The sequence below is a fragment of the Corvus hawaiiensis genome, chromosome 11, assembly GCF_020740725.1.
Source record: "Corvus hawaiiensis isolate bCorHaw1 chromosome 11, bCorHaw1.pri.cur, whole genome shotgun sequence".
NCBI lineage: Eukaryota > Metazoa > Chordata > Aves > Passeriformes > Corvidae > Corvus > Corvus hawaiiensis.
In genome coordinates, this window is record NC_063223.1 from 3,642,933 (window position 1) to 3,655,097 (window position 12,165).

Here is a 12,165-nt window from a genome sequence, read left to right on the forward strand (position 1 = left end):
AGCGCTTTCTGGAGGGAGGACGGGCGTTGCCTACCTGCCTCTCTGGAAATTTGCATGAAGGACTCGACTCCTTTTTCTCCATAATTCCCTTCAGATGCCAAAGTGGATACATAATTCCATCCCAAAGCTTTCACAATGTCCACCATTGCTTGTGCTTGGAAGGAATCTGGAGGAACCACCCGTGAGAAGAAATCATAGCGCCTGTCATCGCTCAACTCTGGTGCAGTTGAGGCATAACTGATTTGTGGGATCTGTAGAAAAAAACAATTTCTGATAAATACACACATTCACATACTCATGGCACTTCTTGCAGCAGCAGCCAAAGCACTTGGCTTCAGCTGAGCTTTGGCTTCGCTGTATCCAGCTGCATTTCTCCACCACGTTCCTTTACAACGTCCAAGCCAAAGGAACAATCCTTTCATTGGCTTCGAGTTACCCAAATAAAAATTGTGAATCAATTGAAGACAACTCTGTATGTGCCCATCCATCATTCTTTCCTTCAAGGCAATCAAATACAGCACACAAATCATTTTAATCACTGCCCTTGTCCTGGTGTTCTGGTTTTACCAGGATTTGGGATCCTGCGTAAAGTGAGGTTAACTCTAAACCTGCCACCGCTGGCTGAAAGCCAGGAAGACCCTGCCTCAGCCTTTGGAGGATGGAGGCTCCAGACTTAAGGAAAAGTAGGCTTGTTTTTTATTCTTTCTGATGAAGAACAGTGTGGAGGTTGCTGAGCATGGACATCTCTGTCCCACAGACACAGCCTGGGCACGATTCAGCTCTGTCCCCAAAAAGCAGCCCCTGCTTTTCCTCCTCTCAGCAGAGTGTGAAGGAGTCTGACAGTGACTTTTGCAACAGAGAGCACAACAGTGTTCAGGGCTGTTCTCCCCCGGTTACCAAGGGCCCTGAGCAGTTACTGAGCTGACAGGATGTTAATCCCCAAGCCCATTATGCAATTGTTTCAGTAACAGTCTGGGACTGCTCCTTAGATTAAGGAACCTGCCATAATTCTCACTTGAGATGCCACAGAGGGGAAAGAAGAGATTTGCAATCCACACAAACATGATTGTATATAACGATCTGAGCCGTGCAGCCTGAGCAAAGGGCAGCCCTCTGTGCCTCAGCACCAGCATCTTCTGCACTCTCACATTTGGTCTCTGCACAGCATTCTATGAGTATTTATTATTCTACAAGTATTTATCAGCTCTCCTGCCTCCTCAGAAAAATAAACACTGTATTTCCCCAGGATCAACACTGCAAAGGGCTCAGTACCTTTGGTTCCAGAGAGCAGGGGCAGGGGAGAGCAAATTTCCCCAGAATTAACATTATATCTACACAGGCATTTACAACCCCCAGAGCAGAGGAAAAGCAGACACTGAAAGCCAAATTGCTGCTGGAGAGCCAGAAGAGTGAACAGACAAGTGAACTTTGCATGGAAAAATTTTTAACTACCCCAACAGCTGCAATTCAACCTAAACAAACACAAACTTCCACAGAACCCTAAAATCTCTGGAGCTGGAAGGGATCCCCAAGGATCATCAGTGCCACCCCCGGCCCTGCACACACCCCAACAATCCCACCCTGAGCCTGACCTGGAGCTCCCTCCCCGGGTGCTGATCCCTCACCCCAGCTGCTGCAGAGCACAGAAACTGCTGGGCATCCTGGCCAGCAAAATGAGGAAAATTCTAATTTGTCCCTGCTCCAGCTGCTGCTGTAGCCAGTGCCTGGTGACCTTTCTGTGGACACTTGACCAGTCACCCACCACTACACAGAAAGCACCCAGCACTCACCCCAGCCCCACACAGGGCAGTGCTGACACAGCCAAGTGCTGCTTTTTGCAATTATAATAAAAGTCAGGCTGAAATATCCATTTTTATCTGCGGCAACTCTTTGTATTCCAACTTGCCAACAACTGCTTTTTCAACTAAAAATCAAAAGGAGCCCATTCTGCACTTTTACAACAACCAAAGCTTCTACAGAATTTGCTGCATTGCTTATATTCCTTAGGAGACTTTTTGGACTTTAAATCTTTTTCCACTGTTCATAAAATATTCACTACTGCTGGCTGCTTCAATAACTTGGAGTATAAAAAGCAGAAGATATTAGGGGTTTTACCAACGTTTCTTACAGGGCATCTAAAAGCAACATGAAGCCATATATGTGCCAAGTAGAATTTTCCTCACGTTTTGTGTGAATACAGGGAGGAGAGTCCTTCAGTGGGTGTGCCAGGGACTGCAGCCACCACAGTTCCACCCTGCCCTGGGAGTCAGAGCACGCTGCAGACACCTACAAACAACACTTTCTCCTCCTGCCCAGCTTCCCATGCACACCAGCAGCGTCCCACACCAGATGTCCAAACTGGGCACCCACATGCACCAGCTAAAATCTAACTGCTGCTCACCAGGGAGCTCCACACAGGCACCTCCAGCTCCTGCCAGCACTGAAGTGCACTTGAAAATAAAACCAGATTGCCCCAGGTCAGCAAGACCCAGCCCAGGCTGGGCAATGTCCCTGTTCTCTGTCCCCACTGATGCTGCAGGTGGTGTCACTGTGCAAGGAGGATGAGCAGGGCCAAGGGAGAAGCAGAGAGTTTTAAATCAGGTTGCTCTGTTGAGGGTTTTTTGATTATCCAGATCAATATTTTCTGCCTCTTCACTGACTTATTTTTCTTTCATTTGGGTAAAAATCTGTTCTTTATCATCAATTCAAAACTGGAGTTGAAAGAAGCAAGATTTCTCTTCCATCACATTCTTCCTATTTTCTGTTCTGAGACACCAGGAAGCTCCAGAGAATCACAGTGTGCTCTCCAAAAGGCTCCAACACCTTGGCAGAAGGGCTGGGATCCATAAAGCCCCAGGGACCCCAATCTCCTGGCCCTGCCCCAGCACACACTCCCAGCTGCCTCTGCCTCCAGCAGCACAGCAAGAGCTGAGCTGGAGCTTTCTGCAGGACAGTGCGGTGCTGGCAGGCCAGGGAGCATCTCATGGACGTGGGAAGCAGATTTGCCTCAAGTTGCTGTGTTTGCAGGACCATGGCAAACACCACACTCAGGAGTTTCACATGTGGATTGCCTGGCTGATGTTCTGATTACAGCAAGAGGCAATGATTAATACTGGGAACGCTGTCTTAGTCAGTGATTAATTAATGTTAATTCATTTTTAACATTGACCATTATTCTTCATTTATTTCATTTTCTTTGGCTACTGAAGAGCTGTCTCTGGGTCCCACTTGTTGTCTTGCTTGCAAAGCAGCTCCTGTTTGAGAACAGCTGCACCAAGAGCAGCAGCACAAACACACCAAAGAGCAAGGAGCCTCCTCAGCCTCTCCTTCCAACATCCAACATCCTCCAACAGCACATTTGGAACAGTTCGTTTCAGAGCAAAACCCCACTGAACTACAAACTTGCTGTTCCAATTTCTCATTTCAAACTCATTTTGCATTATTATCCGATCTCATATCCTCCTCCTCTCCCTGTTCAACACACCGTTTTTCCAAGAAAAATGACAGAATGTGGCGAGTTCCTCACCAAAGCCAAGTGTCTCGGCCTGGAACATACAAGCCCCAGTTCCAGAGCACAAACCAACCCTCCCCGAGGCTGCAGGAGCTGCCAAACCCTGGCCTGCCTGCCCACCCCTGACCTCTACCCAAGATTCACCCCCAGGCCAAGCAAAGCACCCAAACCACAAACAATTATTGCTGCTGTGCTGCCTCCAGTGGGATTGAGCTCAGCTCCACCTCCCCAGTCACTTATTAAAGGATTAAGGAAATGGTGCACCTGAACCCACCTCACCAAGTGACAGCAGCCAGGAAACTTCAGAAAAGGCAATTTCCCTGAGGACCTGGTGCAATTATGATAATGCAGGAGTGCACCTATTGAGATATTAATGAGCTTCTACCAAGGCAATATTAAGTTCACAGTTTGCTGCATTTTTACTTTCAATTTCCTATTAAGTTTTATTGATATGGTTTCCTGACAATAGGAAAACCTCACCCTGCTCTGGCAGAGCCTCTGGAACCCATCACATCTGGCAGGGCAGTGTCAGGCTACAAAAACTGCAAATCCCTCCCAACAACCCAACTTCACAAAAATGAGGTGCCTGAAGACTGCACTCGGCTGCAAAACTCTTTGGAGTGAACTGATGGATGAGTAACAGCCTGGGATTCATTCAGGGCTTGGGTTTTATTCATGTAGGAATTTATCCCGTCAGGATTTAATCATCAGTTAGCACAGCTCCTCTTTGTTCCCCATCCACTTCTCAAATTGCAGAACAAACAGCTCCAGCACCCTGAGCTGCAGAGAATTGGTTCCATTGTCTCGAACTCAAGTTGTCTGAAGTTTCTCCCTGGCTGTTTTCTCTGAGCAAAACTCCTCCAGACTCTTCTGATTCTCACTTTGCCTTCCGAACGGGAAGGAAATCTGGCAGGAAGTTTTAGAAATCCAGACATCCAGGGAAAGGTGTCCCTGCCCTTGGCAGGGGGTTGAACAGACCTTTAAGGTCCCTTGGAACCCAAACCATGCTGCGATTCCATGGAAATTTTAGCCAACATACCAAATAAGACCAGAGCATGGCTAAAAGCTTGCAGAGCTGACAGGAATGACTCTTCCTGCTGTTTTCCAGTGCCTGGAACTCGAGTTCCCCATTTCCTCGGGAGCTGCCAGCCCTGGGGTGGTGCCCACAGTCCCCAGCCACAGAGGCACAGCACAGAGAATATCTCGGCCTCCTGCTCCCCTCCTGCCCAGCCCTGCCAGCAACCAAACCCTGGGAGGATTCTCCCAAGGTGTCCATCAAGCAGCAGTGCCCTCTCGCTGCCCTGGAAGGTCCCTATGGAAACCACCATTACTGCAAGTTTTGCTCCAGGGCTCTTAAAAGACCTGGGAATAGCATTCCCAGTAGCCCTGGGTAATGATGAGAACAAAGCCTTCTCTAAAGCACTTGGATGATCCCTCCTTACCACGTTTTAGGATGAAGCACTTTGAGGTGGTTTTCACACTCAAGAATCAAATGTTGCCAATGAGAAAATGAGGAAGAACAATTAAGGAAGTTTTCATGTAAATCCATTTTAGGAGCAACAGAAAATATTTCTGTGCAGCTGTGCTGAAGGTGTTCAGAGATGACAAACCTGTTGCTGAGTACAGAAGTCACACCACGAGCAAAGTCTGAGCAGTGAACAGGAGCAGCACACCCAGAGAAGGACATTTTCACACCATTCACTCATGTACAGTTCCCCTCAGTTTCTCTCTGTTTACCAATCACGAAAGCCCCCAGTGTTGGCCCTGTTTGCCCCCATCACCCCCTCTCCCCTGCCACCCCACAGGGAATTCCTGATGATGCCTTAGGGAGCAGCACAACCGCCTGGCAGGGAACTGGCTCGGTGTTTCACAGGGCACAGGGACACAGACATGAACAACACCAAGTGCAAAGGAGAAGCTGAGTCTGGGGGAGACAAAGTGCATTTAATTAACCAGAAATGTCTTCAAGAGCAACGAAAGGAACACTGAGAAAATAAACCCAGAGATGGTTCATGTACATGAACTTTGCTTATACCTACACTGGCTCATTCCAGCAATCCTCCCAGGCTGGGTGAGCTCCATCTCCCTCTCCTTGACCAGCATTAGGATTAAGCAGCCACGGTGCTGCTCAGCAACACCCTTTAAAATTCCCAACTCCTCATGACCATTATTATAAAGGATGGAGTCCATTACTGAAACAAACACTTCAAAGCTACTTTGGGTTTCTCAAACAACTGCCTTTCTAACTGAACACATTTCTTTTTAATTAATTTCAAACCTGGAAAGAGCCCATATCCAGGCACATAAATCAATCCTCATCCCCACCACAACTGTCATGGCACTAAGGTGGAGAGACATCCTGAGTGATATTGGCAAGCTGGGAGTCTTTTCCATATCTACAAGGTCTCTCCTGCTTCCTTTATTCTAGAGTGAGAAAGCACTCCTGAAAAAATAATTGTAGCAATTAAGGGAACAATAATTACAGCAATTAGTATTGTCCACATGGCTCATGGGAGCACTTTACCAGCTCAGAAAGCAGGAAAAAAAAAATCATAAACACCCAGTAAAATGAGATGTGTCCATAAATATGAGATATCCTGTATTTCATTTGATGACCTGTGCCTGGACCAAGGTCTGCTTGTGACAGTGATGAGCTTATGGCATAGATTGCTTTTTTATAGAAAAACAGGGGGTGATTTCTTAGCTTTTAAATGCTGAAAGAACCTTGGACACACGACTTGAAACCAGGACCCAAAATTGTAATGAAAATTAGTCACAGCACAAAAATAAGCATCTTACCCCCTTCTAAAACTGTGGATAAAACTGTCTTTGAATAAACAAGGACATAACCCCTGTCTCAACAAGTTCACATACTGGGGGTTAGGACTTGGCCATTTATACTTTCTTAGGAGTACATTATTTACTGGAATGCTTTACTTTCCATCCCTGGCAGTGCCCAAGGCCAGGCTGGACAGGGCTTGGAGCAGCCTGGGACAGTGGAAGGTGTCCCTGCCCATGGCAGGGGTGGCACTGGGTGGGCTTTGAGGTCCCCTCCAACCCAAACCAGTCTGGGATTCTGTGATTCTTTTCCACTGGCAAAAAGCATTCTTTAGAGTCCAGCTCCTTTGAGCTGGGCTGGTGAACCAGTTCAAAGCGTTCCTGATACTTTAAAATCATTCGCTGAAAGCTGTGGACCAGGCTGTGCCAGGCAGCAGAGCTCCCAGGGCACTGCTGAGACAGAAATAGAGCACCTGGGAGGAGGCAGGGCAGGCTCCAAGCCCCCTGTCCAGGCACACACGGGCTCAGAAATAGGTGAGGCCCATGAGGAATTCAGCTGCTCTCTCCCTGCCCTCAGAGAATGATGAAATCAAGCTCCCCACCAGTGCTGCAGCTCGGACACAGAGCTCCCTGCATATGGAACACTGCTTTAGGAGATGAAAATCTGTTCTCTGAGCACCAAAGCCAGCGTGTTCCTCACTATTCCCTCCCTGCTGTGTTCCAGCACACCCACAGCACTGCAAAAATAGGCTCCTCTTGTGTGCAGGTATTATTTGTGTTTGCAAGCCCAGCCCTCACCATCTGAATTGCTAATTGCTCCAGTAAATTGCCATACCCTGGGACTTACTCTGTTTAAAAAAACCTCCTCGAAAAGTATGTCCAGAAAGCAGTATTTGAATTTCTAGTGACATGGAAAAAGAGTTTTAGATACACACTTGCCTAATCTGTGTGTGCAAATTCCTCTTTGCTGTGTTTATGTAATCACCAAGATCCTGAGTGAGCACATCTCAGAAGTAAAATTAACTGGTATTTATATTGCTCCCATTTTAATTTATCTTGGTTTATCTGCATTGTGATTCAGTAATATTGGAGCAAAAATCTAATCTATAATTGTTAATTACTATTTCTAAGCCCTTGATCAATAATCACCCTTCTTGGAGGGGAGGCTCCTTGAAGTCACCACCTCCCCCAGCCCTTGGCAGGGCAGAGGTGCCCTTGCTCAGCCCTGAGCAGGCAGGACAAGGCACAAACACTGTGACACACATGCAGGAGCCACAATGTTCCCTGCATGCCACAACAAACACATCCAGGCACAGAGAACCTCTCCCATCACCAAAGAGGGATGTTTATCTCCTGCACCAGAGGGATTATTGATACTGAAGGCAAAGGCACAGGTACAGGTATGACACTTCCCTATTTAATATTTTAAAGTGAAATATTCAGCTTGTTAAGAATTTTAGCTGGCTTGCCCATAAAGCAGCATGGCAATAAAGCCTTCCTGGTTTGCAGATCCTGGGGATGAGCTATGGCCAGCACAGCACTTGGGATTTTACAGCACTAAGTATTACTCCTCCTAGGATGCATCAGTTAAAACATCAGTGCTGATGGCCCATCCACTGCAATGCAAGAATGCACAGCTCTTCGTATTTTAGCTCCAGCCCTGATAGACTGAGAGCTGGAGAGTGATATTAAACTAATAGATGGTACTTTGCTAGAGGCAAATTGAAATCTTAACAAAGCTTCAAAGGATCTTGGCTATTAGGAGCCAATTCTCGAAGCCAATTTTGAGCTGAACTCGTGTAAGGTGATGAGAGCACAGGGACCCTGCAGCCCTTTAATGGGCCTGCTTTTGGGATCAGATGCTGCACCCAGGCTGCTTATGCAGCAAGGCTCTGCTCAGCCTCCTGCTCGGACTCAGATCCAGCCTACGAATAACACACAGGGATATTCTGTCACTCTGATCCCATGACACAGCACAAGGTCACAGAATCACAGAGATATTGTATGGAGGAGAGAAGGAACAAGAGAGACACGTTCTGTGTTCTCGGAGTTTGTGCTGAGCCCAAATCTACCTCTGGGGCTGTTGCCTCCTACCACAACCTGAGGAAGCACAGGCACCACCTCCAGCAGACAGAACAGACAGTGGGATTTAGAAGGGAACAAACCAAGGTCTGGCCACCCAATGCTACAGAAAACCAAAGAACTTGTGCCAAAAATGCAAAAATGCAGCTGTATTTGCAGCCCACTGCTAAGACCAAGATTAATGGTTGCCCAGCACCCTCAGGGCTTGGGAATGGAAAGGATGTTGTGGTCCCATTTTAGAAGGGCTGACATCAGGATTTTCACATATGGACAGTCTCGTCCTTGTGTTGCTCCCTCCATCCCCATGTCCTTGACAGGACAAGAAGAGCTTTAAGCTGAGAGGTGGCAGATTTAGATGGTGAGGCCCTGGCACAGGGTGCCCAGAGCAGCTGTGGCTGCCCCTGGATCCCTGGCAGTGCCCAAGGCCAGGCTGGACAGGGCTTGGAGCAGCCTGGGACAGTGGGAGGTGTCCCTGCCCATGGCAGGGGTGGCACTGGGTGGGCTTTAAGGTCCTTCCAACCCAAACCAGTCTGGGATTCTGTGACCATTCTACGCACAATGGAGGGACATGAAGGGCACATCTGCCTCCCCCACGGCCTGAACACACCCTGCAATGTCTTCTGGATGCCAAAAAATATTCCCATTCTCTGGTGTTCAGAGTTACACCAATCAGGGCATTCTCAGCAGGGTCCTGTCACCTTCCAAAGTGCTGAACACAGAATCAGGGTCCATACACTCAGTTACGGGACTGGTAGCACTGGGTAGATTTGTTTTCATCTCCTTCCATGTGCACCATTCCCATATCCCTACCTGCATTCCCAAAACCTGAGAAGCCACTCTCTGTGAGGAGGCAGAGAAGCAATGTATGGACACCAAACACACACAGAAGCACAAATGTTCTTGCAGCAATTGGAGCTTCCACATCCAAATATGGACTCACCAATTCTAATTCTTCTGAAAATAAATCAGAAGCAGAATATAAACAGAGTGAAGCAGCTTTTATGTTTTATTTATGTGTACACATTGCTCCATTCATCCCAAACAGATAATTGAACCTTATATTGTCTATGCATATTTTAAAAGGTTTTTAATCTGCAAGTATAAATCTCATGGATTTTGAAAGTAGCCTGATAAAGACACCACCAGTAACGACTTATTCAGCAGCCAGGCTGAGACAGAAAATGTTCTCGGTGGCAGAACACAGTTTTGTGAAAGTAATCCACAGACACGCAAACCCAGCAGAAACAAATTGCAGTGTGGTACAAGGGGAAACAATCATCCCTCTGAGCCGAGTTATTGGGCTAAATGAGAGCTGTCAAGCTCGGGTTTGAGCATATCTCATAATTGCATTTCTAGGAGGGCATCCATGTTTATGTTGTGGAAAATAAGGCTGTGATTTGAATATTTATTCCTAAATTTTTAATATAGCCAAGAGTCTGACAGCCAAGGAGAATAAAGCCTCTGGCCATCCTGCCCTGACAGAGTAACACATTCAAAATCTGGAAATACAGATTTAGCTACATGAAGCGGTTATTTCTAATTTCAGTGTAAAGTTAAACTTTGGGCAAGCAGCTCAATACCACAAGGAGCAAAACTGAGTTCCTGTGAACGACTTCCACTGAACAGATATTGCAAAAGTAGGAGTCTGTTCTCATTAAAATGTCCCAAGAGGTCTCATGTTAAGGGAGAGGCTCAGATAATGTGATCTCCTCCAGCTCCCCTCCCTGGATCCTCTAACACCCCCAAGAGTACCAGCTGCATTTCAAGCAGTAAATGATGTTTTAAACAGGGTTTCTGGAGCTCATTTCCCTCCGTGCAATATTGGAAGTATTTCTGACTTTAAAAATGTGTCAAATAATAAAAACCCCTGGGTTTTTAATGTGCTCACACACTGTGGTTGACTGAACGGTTCTGCTTGAGCTTAAACTGTCTTGGTTCAGATTGGCACTTTATTAAAAGCTTGAGGCAAGGGGAAAGCTGTGAATTATAAAGAATATGTGTAAGCTGCTGTCTGACCTCCCTGCAGCCCTGGTCACTCACACCTACGAGCCTCAACAGGTTGTCCCACCTCTTCCTTCCACCCTGAGGTCTTTCTGCATCCGGCGGCTGAAGCTCAGGGTGAGACGTGGTCACGTAACTCCAGCTGGAGATGACGAACCAGGAGCTATAAAATTAATCCAAATTTATGAGCAGAGCCACAAACCTCCTCAGCCTGCCCTTACGGGAACAGCATCACTGCTGCCAGCATCTCAGTGACGTCAAGGAGATAAATTCCCCCTGAGCCCGAGGCCTCCTGATGGGCCCGTGACGCTGCACACGCTGGCAGGGAGGGTGGGACCTGCAGAGAGCCACGTGTGGGAACGAGGGGGGCCAGAAACCTGTCACAGCTATAGATTAACAGCTTGAACATCATCCAGGTGTGTGATACTGTCATCAGTCCGGGTGGGACAATGCACAGAGCTGATTATCCTGGGTCTGCGTAGACAGGCGAGTTTGACTTCTGGTGTAAACTGATTCCAGAGACGTGGCACAGCCTAAATGAACTCAAGGATAAAATCTACATCATGCATTCTTATTTTCCTTTTTCTACCAACACAAATCATCTTCTTTTACATGATGAAACGCAGAACAGCATTTCAGAGCATCTGTGCTGCACTGAGGCAGCACATCCAGCACAGAGCTCTGTCCTACAGCGAGGGAAAACCACTGTGTGGACAAGGGCCCAGCTGGGTGTTTTTACCTCATAATCACCACAACTCATGTGCTCTACAGCAAGTTCCTATATGGAATTTGAGCAAACACACGACACAATCGTGTTCTCAGATAAAAAACTATTTGCTTCAGGTAAGAACAGCCTTTAGTTGAGGTGTTCATTGCTGCTGCAGCCACACTCCAGAATATTGGAGTTCACTTCTCCAACTACACCCTTGGCATGTTGTCTGTCTCTCTCTAGTCAAAGTTACCACCTGCTGCAACAAGGATGACTCCACCAGAGAAACACCACTGGGGCTGGAAAAACACTCTAAGACCAAGCCCAACCCTTCCCCAGCCCTGCCAAGGCCATCACTGCCCCATGTCCCCAAGTGCCACATCCACACAGCTTTTAAAGCCCTCCAGGGATGGGGACTCCACCCCTGCCCTGGGCAGCTGTGCCAGGGCTGGGCAGCCCTTGCCACGGAGAAATTCCTCCTGATGTTCCACCTGACCCACTCTGGCCCAGCCTGAGGCCGTTCCCTCTCCTCCTGTCCCTGTTCCCTGGCAGCAGAGCCCGACCCCCCCGGCTGCCCCCTCCTGTCAGGGACTTGTGCAGAGCCACAAGGTCCCCCCTGAGCCTCCTTTGCTTCAGACTCAGCCCCTTCCCCAGCTCCCTCAGGAATTCTCCAGCCCCTCCCCAGCTCCATTCCCTTCCCTGGACACGCTCCAGCCCCTCCAGGTCTCCCTTGCACCGAGGGAGAAGCAGCGACTGCCAGGAGGGGCTCAGAGAGGACAAATTGTTCCACTTCCCCTTCATCATCTGCAAGGTCAAAAATTTCCTCCTTTGGATCCCAGGCATTTAATATTCCTTCAGAACATGTGGGAGGCACAGCTGACCCGGGCGTGGGGATGGTTTCACCAGGGACACTGAGGGATTATATTTAGACTGCCTTTGATTTCATATTTCTTTAATCCAAAATAAACATTATCACAAGTAAAAAGGCCTGTTGTGTCCTCTGAGCATCAGAAACAGAACAAGGTCCTTCAGGACACAGACTCTGGGTATAAAGGAGAGTGAGAAAATGCAGTGAGGAGAGATG

General features: G+C 47.7%; 1 protein-coding gene across 5 annotated transcripts in view; it reads right to left on the minus strand.

Moving 5' to 3' along the window:
• GRM7 (glutamate metabotropic receptor 7) overlaps positions 1-12,165 on the minus strand; it is a 206,904-nt gene that overhangs the window by 126,892 nt on the left and 67,847 nt on the right. For all 5 annotated transcript variants that reach the window (XM_048315264.1, XM_048315263.1, XM_048315262.1 and 2 more), the window contains exon 2: positions 35-251. In XM_048315264.1, coding sequence (XP_048171221.1) covers positions 35-251 — 217 coding nt within the window. The remainder of the gene's footprint in view (positions 1-34; positions 252-12,165) is intronic.